The sequence below is a fragment of the Crotalus tigris genome, unplaced genomic scaffold, assembly GCF_016545835.1.
Source record: "Crotalus tigris isolate CLP2741 ecotype Arizona unplaced genomic scaffold, ASM1654583v1 scf7180000018413.2111637, whole genome shotgun sequence".
Lineage (NCBI taxonomy): Eukaryota > Metazoa > Chordata > Lepidosauria > Squamata > Viperidae > Crotalus > Crotalus tigris.
Window position 1 is genome coordinate 1,378,845 of NW_024096990.1, and position 17,986 is coordinate 1,396,830.

Consider the following 17,986-nt stretch of genomic DNA (forward strand, 5'->3'; position numbering starts at 1 on the left):
CGTAAATCGAGAACTCCCTGTATAGCCCACAGCTTCTCTTCTTCAATTTTACCTGGAATTTACTTCCACACAACATCCTCCCCCCCCCCCCGTCTCAGCTTCCAAGTACAGAGAATACGTCATTCAAAATCAAACCAGCTTTTATTCACAAAAACAGTTGTTCTGTTTAGCCCCAGAAGGAAAGTGAAAACTGCAGCTTTTCTGAGAGGTCCCTGTCCCTGTGAAGTTCCCAAAACTTTCCCTCCCCCTTGGTTTATAAAAACAGTACTCCCCAAAGGCAAACCAGGTGAGGTGGATAAAGAAGAGGGTTGTGAGGACGGGAAAAAAATCTCAGTGCAATGCAACGTGTTCCTCTAACAAAACATGGCCGACACCAGAGAGTGGCGATGAGGCAAGGCAACGGCTGTGAATACTTTTTGTGCAAATGAGCGGAAGACTCCGTGTTTGGAGAACTGACTCAGCTGGCCTGGGTGGACCAAACACCATCCTCCCCTCCAAGAAGTGGGGGGGCAAGAGGAAGGCCAACATTGTGCTTCTGGTGGCTAGGAATGGATTCTTAGAATTTGATAAGAAAGTCACCCCCCCATACCTCCCCCACCCCACCCCAATACATCTCCCTAAAAATGTTTCCCTATTACTGAGATCAAAAATGTGAGAAAAAGGTCAGGCAGTGCAAAGGTGAGTTGCAAACAAGAAAGCCGAGAACCCCTGGACGCTGCTCGGGCCCAACACAAAACAGAGAGAGATCGGCTGCAAGAGTTTGATGCAGCTTTTTGTTTTTGTTTTTTCCTTTTTAAAAAATCCAAACAGGTATATAAAAGCATCATTCCAGGAGATGAAAAGAACGGAGACTTCTGGGACAAACGGTCGCCCCCCCCCAACGTTCGGTTAGCAACGGAGACGGCAGCGAGAGCCCTTCCTCACGAGGTTCGGAGGCATCCATCCAGAGTGTGAAGCAAAAAAAAGCACCACTGCAAATGACACACCATTTCAAGCCACAAGGTCGGGGGAATAGATGGGGGTGGGGGTGGGGCTCAGGCCCCCACCCCTCTGCCCGAGGTGCTATTTGAAGGACCAGAATCCTGGCCGGGAATGATAGCAGCATTTAAGATGGGATCGGCTGTGGAAGGGGTGCTGATGTTTTTGGCTTTGCTTGGCTGGTCCAAGGAATGTCCCCCATTTGGGGGGTCTGGAGTTTTGCTGGTGGTCTGCATCTGCTCCTTGGGCCTAGTGGTCCTGCACTCTGCCGCTGGATTATGCGAGGCTTTCTGTTGAGGGGGGACCCCGTTCTCCTGGATGGGAGGGTGGTCGGCATTATTAGCCACGACTTGAGACGTTCGCTCCAGTTTGCGATGTTTGTGGAGGGTGGCCGGGGGCTGTGGGGGGGCGGCATCGGAAGGAACCAGAATGTTCCGGATGATCTCTGTGCAGACAGCTGAGGCCTGGCGGGTCTCGCGGCACAACTGGGACAGGCTGAGAAAGCCGTGGGGGAGATCCTGCACCACGCGCAGAGTGACTGGCTGACCGAGGGCCCTCAACCTCTGGGCAAACATCACGGAGTCGTCCAACATGGGATCCAGAGCACAGGCCTAAGGAGAAGAGATGGTTGGATCCTGTCAATCCTAGGATTCGGGAAATCCGTGCACTCCTAACCCTCACGTACCCTATTACAAGCTAGTTAGGCTTAGTGCAGGGGTAGGCAACCTTGGCTCTTTTATGACTCGTAGACTTCAACTCCCAGAATTCCTGAGCCAGCCATGCTGAGGGGAAAGGGAGAGGTTTCCATGCTGAGCCATGTTGGCTCAGGAATTCTGGGAGTTGAAGTCCACAAGTCATGAGGGGGCCATAGTTCCCCCATGCTGGCTCAGGAATTCTGGGAGTTGAAGTCCACGAGTCATGAGGGGGCCATAGTTCCTCCATGCTGGCTCAGGAATCCTGGGAGTTGAAGTCCACGAGTCATGAGGGGGCATAGTTCCCCATGCTGGCTCAGGAATTCTGGGAGTTGAAGTCCATGAGTCATGAGGGGGCCATAGTTCCCCATGCTGGCTCAGGAATTCTGGGAGTTGAAGTCCACGAGTCATGAGGGGGCCATAGTTCCCCCATGCTGGCTCAGGAATTCTGGGAGTTGAAGTCCACGAGCCATGAGGGGGCCATAGTTCCCCCATGCTGGCTCAGGAATTTTGGGATTTGAAGTCCACGAATCATGAGGGGGCCATAGTTCCCCCATGCTGGCTCAGGAATTCTGGGAGTTGAAGTCCACGAGTCATGAGGGGGCCATAGTTCCCCCATGCTGGCTCAGGAATTCTGGGAGTTGAAGTTCACCAGTCATAAAAGAGCCAAGGTTGCCTACCCCTGGGCTAAACAAACCATTCTTAAAAACAGCTCTCTCCAGTTTTTCATCTCCACCCCAGAAGTTAGTTGCCACCATATTGTGACCAAGTCATGGACAGTTCCCTGTTTCTCCTTCCCCAATTTCTCTTCTCTCCTCAGAGCCACTCCTGTCCTCCACCTACACTCAGCCCAAATTGTGCCCAGTGTAGACAGCCGCGATTTTTTTTTTTTGAACTGCACGCAAGCACCCACTAATGCTCTCAGAATGTCATGTCAGAATGACCTGGGACTTGGTAGGAAGAGACTGCCTAGGGAAAAAGCAGATAAGGGGTGTGTGTGTGTGTGGGAGGAAAATCCTCAGTTGCATAATGGGCAGAGAAAAAACCTTAGGAAGCTCTAATCCAGCAGGCTGTCAAAAGAAAAGCTGGGAGATTTGTCCTTTTAGACTTGCAAGATTGATATATCGGCTGTTCCCAGGTAGCAGACATGACCAGTGAACTAAGGCTACTTTATTGTAAGGCTACATTAACAGAAAGAGGGCGCGGTGGCCTAGTCTAGTGCAGGGGTAGGCAACCTTGGCTCTTTTATGACTGGTGGACTTCAACTCCCAGAATTCCTGAGCCAGCCATGCTGAGGGGAAAGGGAGAGGTTGCCATGCTGAGTCATGCTGGCTCAGGAATTCTGGGAGTTGAAGTCCACGAGTCATAAAAGAGCCAAGGTTGCCTACCCCTGGCCTAGTGGTTAAGACGCCGGGCTTGTCGACCGAAAGGTCAGAAGTTTGAGACCCGAGTGCCGCATGACGGGGTGAGTTCCTGCTCCTTGCTCCAGCTCCTGCCAGCCGAGCAGTTTGAAAGCATTCAAATCCAAACAGATAAATAGTGTGGATGCCACTCTGGTGGCTAGGCAACAGCATCCATGCACCTTGGCATATACTCATGCCGTCCACATTACTATGGAAGTGTCTTCCGACAATGCTGGTTCCCTCGGCTACGAAATGGAGGTGAGCAGCGCCCCCTAGAGTCGGGCATGACTGGACAGGGGAAACCTTTACATCAGTGGTTCTCAACCTGTGGGTCGGGACCCCATTTGGGGTCGAACGACCATTTCACGGGGGTCACCAAACAATGCAGTCCGCCATTTTTCCCCCCCTTTTCCTTAGCTGTGCTACTCCCTTTTATTCTATTGGCTTTTGAAAGCCAATAGAATAGACTCTCTTGAATAGAGTCTAATTCTTTCTTTCAAAAGCCCATGGAGCCCGCCAAAAGTCCCATTCTGCAAACGGTGCTGCACCAACTGAGTAGTCCTCGACTTAGGACCAGTTGAGTAGTCCTCAACTTACGACCGGGTGGGGGTCGCGGCATTAAAAAGATTGAGAACCACTGCTTTACATTAACAGAATCTCGCAAATCTGTAAGTACAAATCAGCTGCCGTCTCTTTTGACGACCTAAGTTAAGAAGATTCCTTTCTGAGTTTCTTTCTCTGCCCATTATGCAGCTGTGGGCTCCCCTCCACCTTGTCTAATTGTTCCCTAGACCAGGGGTCCCCAACCTTTTGGGCACCAGGGACCGGTTCCGTGGAGAGAGGTTTTTCCGCGGACCGGAGGATGCGTGGTTTCGTGTGCTGCCTGCCTCCCACGGATGCGGCTTTGCTTGTTTGTGCGGACCGGTTGCTGGCATGCTGTGGACCGGTGCCGGTCCAAGGCCCAGGAGTTGAGGACCCCTGCCCTAGGCAGTATCTCTTCCCTCTATCTCCCAAGGTCATTCCCACATGCCATTACACCCACCCACTGGAGAGCTACCTGGGTGAGGCTATGTGTGAGCTCGCTCCCCAACCTCCAGATCTACTCAACCCTACTTCCACCCACCCCCTTCCCACCCACCACACCTCCCTCCAGCCACACAGGCAGGTGTGTGCTCACCACGATGTGGATCGGAGGGAGTCCCTTCAACATTTCATCCGGGGCCAAAAGGGGCGACATGAACGGGTTCTTGACGATGGGCGACAGCTCTAAAGGCAGGCTGGCGGCAGGCTGGCTGGTGCGTAGCGGCTGGAAGCCGTCGGGAAAAACCAAGCCCTGGGCACTGCTGGAGGAGAAGGCCTCTTGGTCCTGGTCAGAGAGGAAAAAGGTGGGCTGATCTTCAGAGTCCGGAGTGGTAGAGCTTGTGTCTCGCTGGACATCGGAGGACCCTAAGAAATTTTGACACGTCTGGCTCTTCTTCCGGGAATCTTTGTGGCTGGCAAATGGCTTCAATTTCAGGCTCGTCTCCGATGCACTTTTCCTCAAGGCTTCTGCACAGAAGAAGAGAGGAACAGAGTTGGAAGGGACCTTGAGGTCTTCTAGCCCACCCCGCCCCCTTGCTAAAGCAGGAAACCCTACACCTTTTCAGACAAATGGACATCCAATCTCTTCTCAAGAACCTCCACCCCCAACTTCTGGTGGCAAGCTGTCCCACTGGTTAATTGTCTTCGCTGTTGTGAAATTTCTCCTTAGTTCTAGGTTGCTTCTCTCCTGGATTCGTTTCCATCCGTTGCTTTTTTTTCCTGCCTTCAGGTGCTTTGGAGAATAGTTGACCCCTTTGTGACAGCTGTTCAAATATTGGAAGACTGCTACTGTCTCACCCCTGGGCAAAGGCAGGGACCTTCAGCCCTGCTTCGAACCCCCCCCCCCGGCTCATGGCCTCTTTGGCCACCCAATTTTTGCAAGATTTCATTTATTAACAACCACCACCGGGCAAAAAATTAAGGAAGGCAGCCAAGTGAGTTTTGCCTCATTTTACGACCTTTCTTGCCTCGGTTGTTAACTGAATCACAGCAGTTGTTAAGTGAACCTGGCTTCCCCCATTGTCTTTGCTTGTCCGAAGGTTGCAAAAGGGGATCACGTGACACTCCACCACCACCACCCTGGGACACTGCGACCGTCGTAAATATGAACCAGTTGCCAAGCGCCGGAGTTTTGATCGCGTGACCACGGGGAGGTGGCAACGGTCATGAGTGCGAAAAATAGCCGTAAGTCACATTTTCAGTTCCATTGTAACTTCGAACAGTTGTACGTTGAGGACTACCTGCATTTATGTTTTAAGCAGCAGCACATAATTTAGGCAAGAGAAAAAACGGACAGTTCCTACCAAGTGCTGGAATTAGTAAGGCGTTTGGAAACATCGCCACCAGCTGGCCACGGGGCGCCTTACGGAGCCCCGGGTGGTTCTCCAATCTGATAATAATAATAATAAAGTGGGAAGGGACCTTGGAGGTCATCTAGTCCAACCTCCTGCTCAGGTAGGAAACCCTATACCATTTCAGACAAACGGCTGTCAGTAAAAAGTCCAGGAGGTCAGCAGGTCAGTAAAAAGTCATTAAAAAGTCAGCAAAAGTCAGAGGACCATCTGACAACAGTCTCAGAACGAGAAAGGGTTGGGACTGGACCTGACTGATTTGCCATTAGCCTATAGCTATCCAATGGATTTGCCATGGCAGTGGACCTCATTGCAATGGGTTATTAATGTAAGTGATGTTGTGTTATAATAATAATAATAATGATAAAGTGGGAAGGGACCTTGGAGGTCATCTAGTCCATCCTCCTGCTCAGGTAGGAAACCCTATACCATTTCAGACAAACGACTGTCCATTCTCTTCTTAAAAACTTCCAGTGTTGGAGCATTCACCACTTCTGGAGGCAGGTTGTTCCACTGGTTAATTGTTCTCATTGTCAGGAAATTCCTCCTTCGTTCTAGGTTGCTTCTCTCTTTGGTTAGTTTCCATCTGTTGCTTCCTGTCCTGCCTTCAGGCGCTTTGGAGAATAGCTTGACTCCCTCTTCTTTGGGGCAGCCCCTGAGATATTGGAACACTGCTATCATGTCCCCCCTCGTCCTTCTCTTCGTTAAACTAGACATACCCAATTCCAGCAACCGTTCTTTGTATGTTTTAGCCTCCAGTAGGTGCCATGTCTGTGGCGAGAAGAAGAGGAAGGCAGGAGCAGAGGAGCACAGAAGCTGCCAGCACGGAGCCCGGGGGAGGCCCTTCTTACCATTTACGGCACCCGCCCTGTTGCGCTTGCCTGTCTTGTCCATCAAAGAGCCAACCAAGGCGGACGCACCCAGGCGTAAGTCTCGGAACAGGAGGGCCGTGTTCCGGCGCATCATGTTCATGGGGTCCAACTTCTCCAAGGCCGAGTCATCAGGCTGCTCTGACTCCATTCCTTCGGGTTGGGAGGAACAAAAATGAGGGGGGGGGAGGGAAGTATTTCGATCAGGAGCATCCAACCCTGGCCACTTTAAAACTGGGGGGGCTTCAACTCCCAGAATCCCCCAGCCAGCCAGCAGCATGTAAGTCACGTGACCGTGGGGGATGCTGCAACAGTCATAAAGGTGAAAAAAGGGCCATAAGTCACGTTTTTCAGTGCCGTCGTAACTTCGAACAGTCGCTAAATGAACAGTTGTAAGCCGAGGACTACCTGTGCAGTACAGTTCGGGTGCCACCAGGGCTCCCAAAAATTCTGCGTGGCTTATAATGACAAGTAAGAAAAAATAAAATAAAAACAAACAAACAAAAAAAGGAACCTCAAGTGGCTTAAAGGAGGGGAAGAGAATTCTGGGAGTTGGAAGTCCACAGATCTTAAAGTGGCCATGCCTCAAAGCTTGGGAAAATAGCTAGGCCTTCATTATATCTTCTTGAATGTCATCAAGACAGGAGCCATCGGGATCTCTGGCCGGAAGCTATGCCAGAGGGAAGAAAAGGCACACTTCCTGGTTCCCCAAAGATGGCATTACTTGATCTATAGCAGGGGTCTCCAACCCCCCCGGTCTGTGGACCGGTACCGGGCCATGGCATGCCAGCAACTGGTCCACACAAACAAGCAAAGCCCCATCCGTGGAATGCAGGCAGCACACAAAACCACACACCCTCCGGTCCGTGGAAAAAACTCTCTCCACGGAACCGGTCCCTGGTGCCCAAAAGGTTGGGGACCTCTGATCTATAGGATCCAAAGTGCCCTCACTGTGCCCAACTTCATAAGCTGGGGAAGAACTTTTGAAGACTGAATGGCCATAACCAGGCCCTATGCCAATGGGGGGGAGGAGCTTTACAGCTGATAACCAGCACGTCAACACTGCTAACATCGGATGTTCTTGCTTTGACAACATATGGAGATGCAGCCTTTTTCTTTCTTATGCTTTACTCTTAGAATTAGATGATGCTGGGGGAGGAGGCGGAATGGGGTGGGAGTTAGTTAGACATAACATTATTGTACCAGTGTGTGAAATGAGAGATGATAAGGATTGGCGGGTAGCAGAACAGAAGGGAAAGCCTGCATTTCAAAGGAATTGGAGAATGTGATTTACGACTGTTAATTGAAGGAGGGAATTGTGCTTTGATACTATGTGCTCTGGGGAGGGGAATTCTGATTTTGGCTTCAACTATGTTACTGCCGAAGCTATGCTACTCCCATCAAGATTCTTTAAGGTAAACAATGCCTCAAAGTTCTTTGAAGAGTTTCCTCTGTCGGAACCATGACACAGCATTCTGAACTGCACCTGGAAGCCAACCTTGAAATATAGCTCATCCTCCTCCACCCTGGGGCCAATCCTTCCTAAAAATCCTCCAGTTCTGACACATCCTGGTGGCCCGTCGCCAGCCCCATCTTCCTCCCTTCTCGGCCCACCTCCTTAACCTCAAGGGCCCCCCTCCCCTTTTTCCAGCGAGCTTCCTCACCTGCGTAGGCACTGAGGCATTTGCACAAGACGCTGAGAGGCAGGAGCGGATCCAGCAGGGCGAGAAGCCGTGAAGGCGAGGCGGCAATCTCCAAGAGGGTGACGGGGTAGGCCGCCATGATCCCATCCGGCATCTTGATCCCAAAGGCGGCGGCACGCATGGAGACGGTAATGCAGAGGTTGCCGCCAGCGCTGTCCCCTGCAAGGCAGACCGTTTGCGCTGTGGAGCCTGCCAAGGGACGGAAAGGAAGAAGGGATCAGAACTGGGACGAAAAGAGAAAAGAAGCAGAAGGATCAAAGCGTCTGCGTTCTGCAGGCTGCGATCAACAAAATCAAAATGGTGGCCTGGATGTTACGATCTGACCGTTGTTCACCATCTGCTGAAAATCAGCTGTAATGTTCCCAGCTCTTTCGAGGATAAGAAACGCATCTGAAAGTGTCTGATGAATCTTACGATTGGAGTACACACACACATGTACAAAATTAGAAAATTCTCAGGGAAAAAAAGGGCAACATTCAACATCCCCCTATCCTGTTTGTCGCTGTCTCCCAGGCTCACTCACTTTTTATGACTGACTTTTTCCTCTTGTAGGTGGCCAAGCTATGAACTGATTCCCAACGAATGTAGATTTTGTATGGACAAATATAATGAAATATGAGACTCGTTTATACGAAATAGAGTAGGTTAAAGAAACAGGGAACTATCAAGGGCATTAGAAATATATGCAGACTTGAATCATATTTGCCTTAGACAAGTAGATATAGAGCAGGGGCCCTCCAACTTGGCCACTTTAAGACTTGTGGACTTCAACTCCCAGAATTCCCCAGCCAGCCATGCATGGGAGTTGAAGTCCACAAGTCTTAAAATTGGCCAAGTTGGAGGACCCTTGAGATAGAGCATTGAAACCATCTATTGTTGCAAGGATACCATTTTCTGTTGCATTTTTTTCCACTTCTTTTTAAACTCCTTTGCTTTTCGACAATGTACCTCTACCCTAATTATTAGTAAGGTTTATTGCACAGTCAGCCATGTGTTCAGACTTGATTTGGCATTTTTGTCCATCTATTCAGTCCTTCCCGAGGACCTGTGATAGGCAGATGTGGATGTTGGATGGAGTTTAGAGGTATTGTTGTGGGATAGAAGCTGCTTCGAGTAAATCGGCCTTTTGAAATTGGCCAATGGTGGATAATAATAATAATAATGATGATGATGATGATGATAAAGTTGGAAGGGACCTTGAAGGTCATCTAGTCCAACCGCCTGCTCAGGCAGGAAACCCTATACGATTTCAGACAAATGGCTGTCCAGTCTCTTCTTAAAAACTTCCAGCATTGGAGCATTCACCGCTTCTGGAGGCAGGTGGTTCCACTGGTTAATTGTTCTAACTGTTAGGAAGTTTCTCCTTAGTTCTAGGTTGCTTCTCTTCTTGATCAGTTTCCATCTGTTGCTTCTTGTCCTGCCTTCAGGTGCTTTGGAGAATAGCTTGACTCCCTCTTCTTTGGGGCAGCCCCTGAGATATTGGAGCATTGCTATCATGTCCCCCCTTGTCCTTCTCTTTGTTAAACTAGACATACCCAATTCCAGCAGCCATTCCTTATATGCTTTAGCCTCCAGTCCCTAATAATCTTTGTTGCTCTTCTCTGTACTCTTTCTAGAGTCTCAACATCTTTTTTACATCGTGGTGACCAAAACTGGATACAATATTCCAAGCGTGGTCTTACCAAGGCCTTGTAAAGTGGTATTAATACTTCACATGATCTTGATTCTATCCCTCTGTTAATGCAGCCTAGCACTGTGTTGGCTTTTTTGGCAGCTGCAGCACACGGCTGGCTCATATCTAAGTGATTGTCCACTAGGACTCTGAGATCCCTCTCACAGTTGCTACTATTGTGCAAGGTATCCCCTATACTATAGGTGTGTATTTGGTTTTTCTTGCCTAAATGTAGAACTTCACTTTTTTCACCATTGAATTTCATTTTGTTAGATTATGTTCTTTTCTTTTTCGGTTATTATTTCAAAAGCAGTAGAAAACAAAATAAAACACAGCAGGTAGTTCTCGACTTACAACTGCTCCTTTACTAACCATCCAAAGTTATAATGCCACTGAAAAAGTGACTTATCACGAGCGTTTTTTTTTTTCACATTAAAGGACTTTCACTGCATCCCTCTGATAAAATTTCAGATGCTTGGCAACTGACATGTATTTATGACGGTTGCAGCTTCCCCGGAGTCACGTGATCCCCCTTTGGTGACCAGGTTCACTTAGAAAAGTTGTAAAATGGGGCCAAATTTACTTCACTGTCTTGCTTAGCAGGAGAAATCTGGGGGGGGGGTCAACTGCGGCCATAAATCAAGGGCTACCTGTACTGCTTTGTCCTCTGGGCCTCCCCCCCCGGAGGGAGGGGCTGCGCCCCCCCAATTCCTTACCCAAGAGATGGCAGTTCTTAAGGGCCCAGCAGTAGGCAAAGAAGCATTCCTCCAACGCTCGTGGGAAGGGAGCCTCCGGGGACAGTGAGTAGTCGATAGAAAGAATAGGGGCCCCCAGTTCCTGAGCCCACGATTTCAGGTAAGGCTCGTGAGACTTGGACGTCTGCGCTACGAAACCGCCTCCGTGAAAGTGCACCAGGAGGTAGGGGGAGCGAGGCAAGGTCTTGGTCTTCCAGGGCAGCTCCAGGGCCAGAGTTCCTTCCGGCCGCATCAATTTGAGCAATTCCTCGCTGTCCTAGAGAGAAGAAAACAGATGGCAAGGTGAGATCTAGAGATCCCAAAGGCCCAGGGCCGGCCTCCTGTCGCTTGCTTCCTCCCTACGGTGCCAGCCCCAGAGGGCGAACTCTCCAGGGATCTTGTGACAAAGAGGAGCATCTGTTTCTGGGAAGCATCTTGACAAGCTGCAGAGGAGGGAAACAGGGAAGGCTGATTTGATCAGAATTGAGCTGGAAGGGACCTTGGAGGCCTTCTAGTCCAACCCCCTGCTCAAGGAGGAAACCCTATGCCATTTCTGATAAATGTTTGCCCAGTCTCTTCTTAAAAACCTCCCAATGTTGGTTCTCACTGTTAGGAAATTTCTTCTTAATTCCAGGTTGTTTCTCTCCTTGATTAATTTCCATCTATTCTATTCTATTCTATTCTATTCTATTCTATTCTATTCTATTCTATTCTATTCTATTCTACTCTACTCTATTCCATTTTCTATTCTATTCTATTCTATTCTATTCTATTCTATTCTATTCTATTCTATTCTATTCCTCCATTCCATTATTCTATTCCATTCCATCCTATTCTTATTCTATTCCTCCATTCCACTATTCTATTCTATTCTATTCTATTCTATTCTATTCTATTCTATTCTATTCTATTCCTATTCTTATTCTATTCCATTCCATCCTATTCTTATTCTATTCCTCCATTCCACTATTCTATTCTATTCTATTCTATTCTATTCTATTCTATTCTATTCTATTCTATTCCTCCATTCCATTATTCTATTCCATTCCATCCTATTCTTATTCTATTCCTCCATTCCACTATTCTATTCTATTCTATTCTATTCTATTCTATTCTATTCTATTCTATTCTATTCTATTCTATTCTATTCCTGTTCTGTTCTATTCTATTCTATTCCTATTCTTTCAAAATGAGGTTTCCTTATTGGCCAAATATAGTTTTGGCTTCGTCAACAGGAGGGAACAGTCCCCAGACTGCTACGCTTTGAACATGCTATTCCTCAGCCTGCTGGACAACTTTCACACCTGTCCATACCTGTCCTTCACGCAGCTCGTGGGAAATGAGCCTCATCTGGACGGCTCCTGGCCCGGTGTGGGCCACCGGAGGTGTGATGGTGACGCTCAGTTGGGGGTTAGAAACCAGAGGCAGGTCAAAGGAATGGGGTGGGACCAGCAAGGCTCGGGACAGCCGGACCTGAGAGGAAGCCATGCTGGCTAGCGACTGCAGAGGGAGGGAAAGATAAAGCAGAGATTAAACAAACATTGGCCTGTCCTCAAATATCCAGTATCTTTCCATAAGGAGTCGATGCACGTCCCTCGTTGAGGAACAAGGCGCCAGGTTATGGACTTTAGATACCCTCCACGTTTTCCTTCTCTGTCCATGAGGACCCTTATTTGACACTTGCAGGCTGTCCTCGACTTACAGCAGTTCATTTAGTGACCGTTCAAAGTTGCAACGGCACTGAAAAAAAGTGACTTATGACCATTTTTTGCATCCACGACCGCTGCAGCATCCCCCTGGCAACATGATCCAAAGCTAAATGCTGGGCAACTGGCATGTACTTATGACGGTTGCAGATCCTGGTGTGTGTGTGTGTGTGTGTGTGTGTGATGTGACCCCCTTTTGCGATCTTCTGACAAGCAAAGTCCATGGGGAAGCCAGATTCACTTAACAACCGGGTCACTCACTTAACAAGTGCAGTGATTCACTTAACAACTGTGGCAAGAAAGGTCGTAAAATGGGGCAAAGTCCGCTTAACAACTGTCTCGCTTAGTGACAGAAGTGTTGGACTCAGGTGTGTTGGTAAGTCGAGGACTATACCTGCATAGTAAAAGTTATAGCAAAAGTTGTGTTTATCCTTATGAATCTTTTTCAGATCTGCTCTTTCTTCTGATTTATCTCTCTTTTTTCCCCCCCATGAAAATATTGTTGGTGGGGATCCGGTGAGGGACGCCCCTTCCCAGCAGCAGGACTCACCGCCAGCAATTCCGTCTCAGTGAGGTTCCAAAACCTCTTCCAGAAATGGACATCCAAGTTCTGAGTGATGCGCTCAAACTCCGATCCTCGCAGTTCAGGGTCAATGGCAAACTTCCCACTCATGAAGAGAGAGCCAGCCGCCACGCCTACAGGAAGGAAGGAAAGAAGGAAGGAAGGAAGGGAGGAAGGAAAGGAAGGAGGGAGGAAGGGAGGGAAAGAGGGAGGAAGGAAGGAAGGAAGGAGAGAGGGAGGGAGGGAGGGTCAGGGAAGGGAGAGAGGGAGGGAGGGAGGAAGGAAGAAGAGAGGGAGGAAGGGAGGGAGGGAGGGAGGAAGGAAGAGGGAGGGAGGGAAGAAGGGAGGAAGGAAGGAACAGTCAGGGAAGGGAGGAAGGAAGGAAGGAAGGAACGGTCAGGGAAGGGAGGAAGGAAGGAAGGGAGGGAGGGATGGAGGGAGGAAGGAAGGAACAGTCAGGGAAGGGAGGAAGGAAGGAAGGAAAGAAGGAAGGAAGGGAGGGAGGAAGGAACGGTCAGGGAAGGGAGGAAGGAAGGAAGGAAAGAAGGAAGGGAGGGAGGGAGGAGGGAGGAAGGAAGGAACAGTCAGGGAAGGGAGGAAGGAAGGAACGGTCAGGGAAGGGAGGAAGGAAGGAAGGAAAGAAGGAAGGGAGGGAGGGAGGGACGGAGGGAGGAAGGAAGGAACAGTCAGGGAAGGGAGGGAGGAAGGAAGGAAAGAAGGAAGGAAGGGAGGGAGGAAGGAAGGAACGGTCAGGGAAGGGAGGAAGGAAGGAAGGAAAGAAGGAAGGGAGGGACGGAGGGAGGAAGGAACAGTCAGGGAAGGGAGGAAGGAAGGAAGGAAGGGAGGGAAGGACAGAGGGAGGAAGGAAGGAAGGAAGGAAGGAGAGAAAGAGAGAGAGAGATCAGAAAAGCTTCCTGCCTGATTACATCCAGAGAAATTCCACATTAGGGGAAGGAAAAGATCTGCAAGGGCAGTGCAACCAACACGTAACTCTTACTGTAGGGTGCATCTGAGTCCTGATACTCACCGATGCCGGAGATGTTCCGTTTGTAATTCTCCCCAAAGGAGACCAGGCTGATGGCGATGGTCTGCAGAAAAGGCCGGATCGAAGGAGCAAACTGCAGGATCAAGAATTGACAAGAGAAATGGTGAGCAATCCTGCTTTTTTTCCCCTGACATTTGAACCCAGACTGTCCACAGCTCCAAGCCAAGAGCTGAATGTACTTCTTTTATTTATTTATTCGCGTCAGAAGCGTATCCATTAAAAGAAGGCAAAATACAGGGTATACCCTAAAACTGAAACTGTAAAATACAAGATTAAAATGTGCACAAATCAAACAGGTCTTGCCCAGGAACTAGCAACATCGTGTTGCCTGTCGCGCTGCGCTGAGGTCCTCAAGTGCACACCGATTAGGACACAACTGCAAAGAGCACACATGTGTGTGTTGTTGTATGTGTTGTTGTCTGTATGTCACCACAACTGCAAAGAGCAGAAGCAACCGGATAGCACCGTTTGTTCAGAGAGTCCCTGGATCTTGTTCCCCGGCAATAAATAAATAACGCCTTGATTTATTACTGAAATAATAGTAATTCTGGACTTACAACTTTTTCTTTCATGACCATTCAAAGTTACAACGGCAGTGAAAAAAAGTGCTTTAGGACCATTTTTCACACAGCATCCCCGAGGTCATCAGTGTAAAAAAAGGTTCTTAAGTCGCTTTTTTCAGTGCTGTTGTAATTTCAAATGGTCATTAAATGAACTGTTGTAAGTTGAGGACTATTTGTAGACAGGAACTGATCGATCCTTGAAGTCTTTTCTTCCCTCCCAGCTGGACTAAAACAACCAACAACAGATTGATTCCTTTTGGAGGGATACAGTCAGTGATGGGATTCAGCCGGTTCGCACCAGTTCGGCAGAACCGGTAGCTAATTTTTGGTTGCCCAGGCCCAGAACGGACTTCCGGAAGTGGCATCCACACGGAGAACCGGTTGTTCCCATATTTGAATACCACTGCTTCCTCCTTCCTTCCTTCCTTCCTTCCTTCCTTCCTTCCTTCCTTCCTTCCTCCCTCTCTCCCTCCCTCCACTTCCTTCCTTCCTTCCCTCCCTCCCTCCCTCCCTCCCTTCCTGTGGTGGGATTCAGCTGGTTCCCACCACTTTGGCAGAATCAGTAGCTAATTTTTGGTTGCCCAGGCCCAAAATGGACTTCCGGAAGCGGCATCCACACAGAGAACTGGTTGTTCCCATATTTGAATCCCACCACTCCTTCCTTCCTTCCTTCCTTCCTTCCTTCCTTCCTTCCTTCCTTCCTTCCTTCCTCCCTCTCTCCCTCCCTCCACTTCCTTCCTTCCTTCCCTCCCTCCCTCCCTCCCTCCCTTCCTGTGGTGGGATTCAGCTGGTTCCCACCACTTTGGCAGAATCAGTAGCTAATTTTTGGTTGCCCAGGCCCAAAATGGACTTCCGGAAGCGGCATCCACACAGAGAACTGGTTGTTCCCATATTTGAATCCCACCACTCCTTCCTTCCTTCCTTCCTTCCTTCCTTCCTTCCTTGCCTTCCTCTTCCTTCCTTCCCCCCTCCTCCTTCCTTCCTTCCTTCCTTCCTTCCTTCCTTCCTTCCTTCCTTCCTTCCTTCCTTCCTTCCTTCCTTCCTTTCTTCCTTCCGTCCTTCCCTCCCTCCCTTCCTGTGGTGGGATTCAGCCGGTTCCCACCACTTTGGCAGAATCAGTAGCTAATTTTTGGTTGCCCAGGCCCAGAACGGACTTCCGGAAGCGGCATCCACACAGAGAACCGGTTGTTCCTCTATTTGAATCCCACCCCTGGATACGGTGCTGTTTAGCTGGACAAAGAAATCCCACAGCCCCTTTTGACATTTTCTGCCAGCCAGGACGCTGGATTAGATCTGAGACAGGGCTGGCTCCAAATTCAGCTGGGAACACACACAAATGCACAAACAACATGCTGCAGCAAGGCTGAAGAGTGACAGGCAAGAGTTGGGGACAGGAGGGGTGTGTGTGTGTGTGTGTGTGTGTGTGTGTGTGTGTGTGTGTAAAACATAGGAATGTGGCTGACCATTCAGGGCCAGCTGGTCAAGGCTGCAACTTGTCCGGGGGGAAAAGTGGGGAAAAAAAATTAAACAGGAAGGTCAGAGCTGCGTCTGGTTGACAGGGAAGCTACGTCTAAGGCTATGACAATGCAAGCGGCAACTCTCTCTCTCTCTCTCTCTCTCTCTCTGTGTGTGTGTGTGTGTGTGTCTATGTGTGTTGGGGAGGAGATTCATCACTGATAGGAAATAACATGAGCTCTGACGTCTGTAGAGCTGTGATTTATCAACCTTGGCCACTTTAAGAGACTGGACATCCAACTCCCAGAATTCTCCAGCCAGCATGGCTGGCTGGGGAATTCTGGGAGTTGAAGTCCAGCCCTCTTAAAGTGAGAAAACACTGCTGTCAAATTAAACGTTCAGTGATAAACATGTCTTCTCTCCAGGAAACGATGACTTAATATTGTACACCGCCCGGAATTACTATGTATGACTTGGGTGGCTGTGTAAATTTGTTTAACAAATAATAATAATATTAAAATAAACTGACTTCCCCAGGATGTTTTTTTTGCCCTCCACCAAACTATTTCAGCAAATTGCTTTGTTTCCTCAACCAGTCTCATGTTTGCGTGCGTTCCAAAAAAAGGAACAAACAGAAGCTCTTTCCTGGAGGAAAATACCACCAAAAACAAGGGTCTCCGTTCTTGGCAACTTTACGACCTGTGGATTTCAACTCCCAGAATTCCTCAGCCAGCCGCGGAATTCTGGGAGTTGAAGTTCACGAGTGGTAACGTTGCCAAGGTTGGAGACACCCCCCCCCCCCCGACCTAAAGTGAATCAACAGAAAGAAAGCAAAGTCTAGTTTCTCTTAAGAAATCCATCTGGGCAGGAGATCAAAGAGATTAAATCCCAAACTTGGTTAAAGCGATCAGCTCAGAGGCCGGGAGAGAGGGAAGGAAGAACCGTGCAAATTTCTTTGGGTTTGCCAATTACTCTCTCTCTCTGTGTGTGTGTGTGTGTGTGTGTGTGTGTGTGTGTGTGTGTGTGTCTAAAAATAGGACTCATCGGGATGCATTTCGAGACAGCAAAAAATATATAACATTTTTGATTTTAGGCTTTGCTGATTAAGCTAGTCTGTCGCGATAAACGTGGCTTGTCCTTGTTAAGGTGGTCAAGTAAAAAAAGCTGAGGTTGCAATTCTATCTTGTATTTTACCGCGCTGAAAAAAAGTTGGAAGACGAAGTTTCCCCCCCCCCCTTTCTTTCTTTGCCCTACGCTTTCCCTTTCTCCCTTTTCCCATTTCCCCACTATTTTTATTTTCACTTGTATTTTAGTGATTAAGGCAGGGGTCCTCAACCTTGGCAACTTTCAGACTTGTGGACTTCAACTCCCAGAATTCCTCAGCTGGCTGAGGAATTCTGGGAGTTGAAGTCCACAAGTCTGAAAGTTGCCAAGGTTGAGGACCCCTGGGTTAAAGCACCAGATTAGAAAGCAGGAGACAGTGAGTTCAAGTTCCGTCTTAGCTATGAAAGCTGGCTGGGTGACTTTGGGCCAATCACCAGGTGACTGGGAGTTCTAGTCCGACCTGAGCCATGAAAGCTCATTGGGTGACTTTGGGCCAATCACCAGGCGATTGGGAGTTCTAGTCCCACCTGAGCCGTGAAAGCTCATTGGGTGACTTTGGGCCAATCACCAGGCGATTGGAGTTCTAGTCCCAACTGAGCCATGAAAACTCCTTGGGTGACTTTGGGCCAATCACCAGGCGATGGTGAGTTCTAGTCCCACCCGAGCCATGAAAGCTCCTTGGATGACTTTGGGCCAATCACCAGGCGATTGGAGTTCTAGTCCCAACCGAGCCATGAAAACTCCTTGGATGACTTTGGGCCAATCACCAGGCGATTGGAGTTCTAGTCCCACCTGAGCCATGAAAGCTCCTTGGGTGACTTTGGGCCAATCACCAGGCGATGGTGAGTTCTAGTCCCACCCGAGCTATGAAAGCTCATTGGGTGACTTTGGGCCAATCACCAGGAGATGGTGAGTTCTAGCTTTGTCTTAGGCAAGTAAAACCAGCTAGGGGACTTTGGGCCAGTCCGTCTCAGTGCAGCCCACCTGACAGAATTGTTTGTGTGGGGAAAACACACAAGGTTGGATATGTTCGGCACCTCGAGTTATTTGTAAAAACAATAAAGGCAG

The 17,986-nt window shown here is 49.0% G+C and overlaps 1 protein-coding gene across 9 annotated transcripts in view; it reads right to left on the reverse strand.

The window, feature by feature from the left end:
- Positions 1-790: 790 nt before the first annotated feature.
- LIPE (lipase E, hormone sensitive type) overlaps positions 791-17,986 on the reverse strand; it is a 29,602-nt gene continuing 12,406 nt past the window's right edge. For 7 of the 9 annotated variants that reach the window (XM_039352199.1, XM_039352207.1, XM_039352206.1 and 4 more), the window contains 8 exons: positions 13,779-13,869; positions 12,740-12,885; positions 11,798-11,983; positions 10,466-10,760; positions 8,039-8,266; positions 6,357-6,527; positions 4,251-4,621; positions 791-1,589 (listed from right to left, as the gene is read on the reverse strand). In XM_039352199.1, the coding sequence (XP_039208133.1) occupies positions 1,035-1,589; positions 4,251-4,621; positions 6,357-6,527; positions 8,039-8,266; positions 10,466-10,760; positions 11,798-11,983; positions 12,740-12,885; positions 13,779-13,869 (2,043 nt within the window). In that variant the 3' untranslated portion in view covers positions 791-1,034. The remainder of the gene's footprint in view (positions 1,590-4,250; positions 4,622-6,356; positions 6,528-8,038; positions 8,267-10,465; positions 10,761-11,797; positions 11,984-12,739; positions 12,886-13,778; positions 13,870-17,986) is intronic. The other 2 variants (XM_039352202.1, XM_039352200.1) reach the window with 2 other exon arrangements.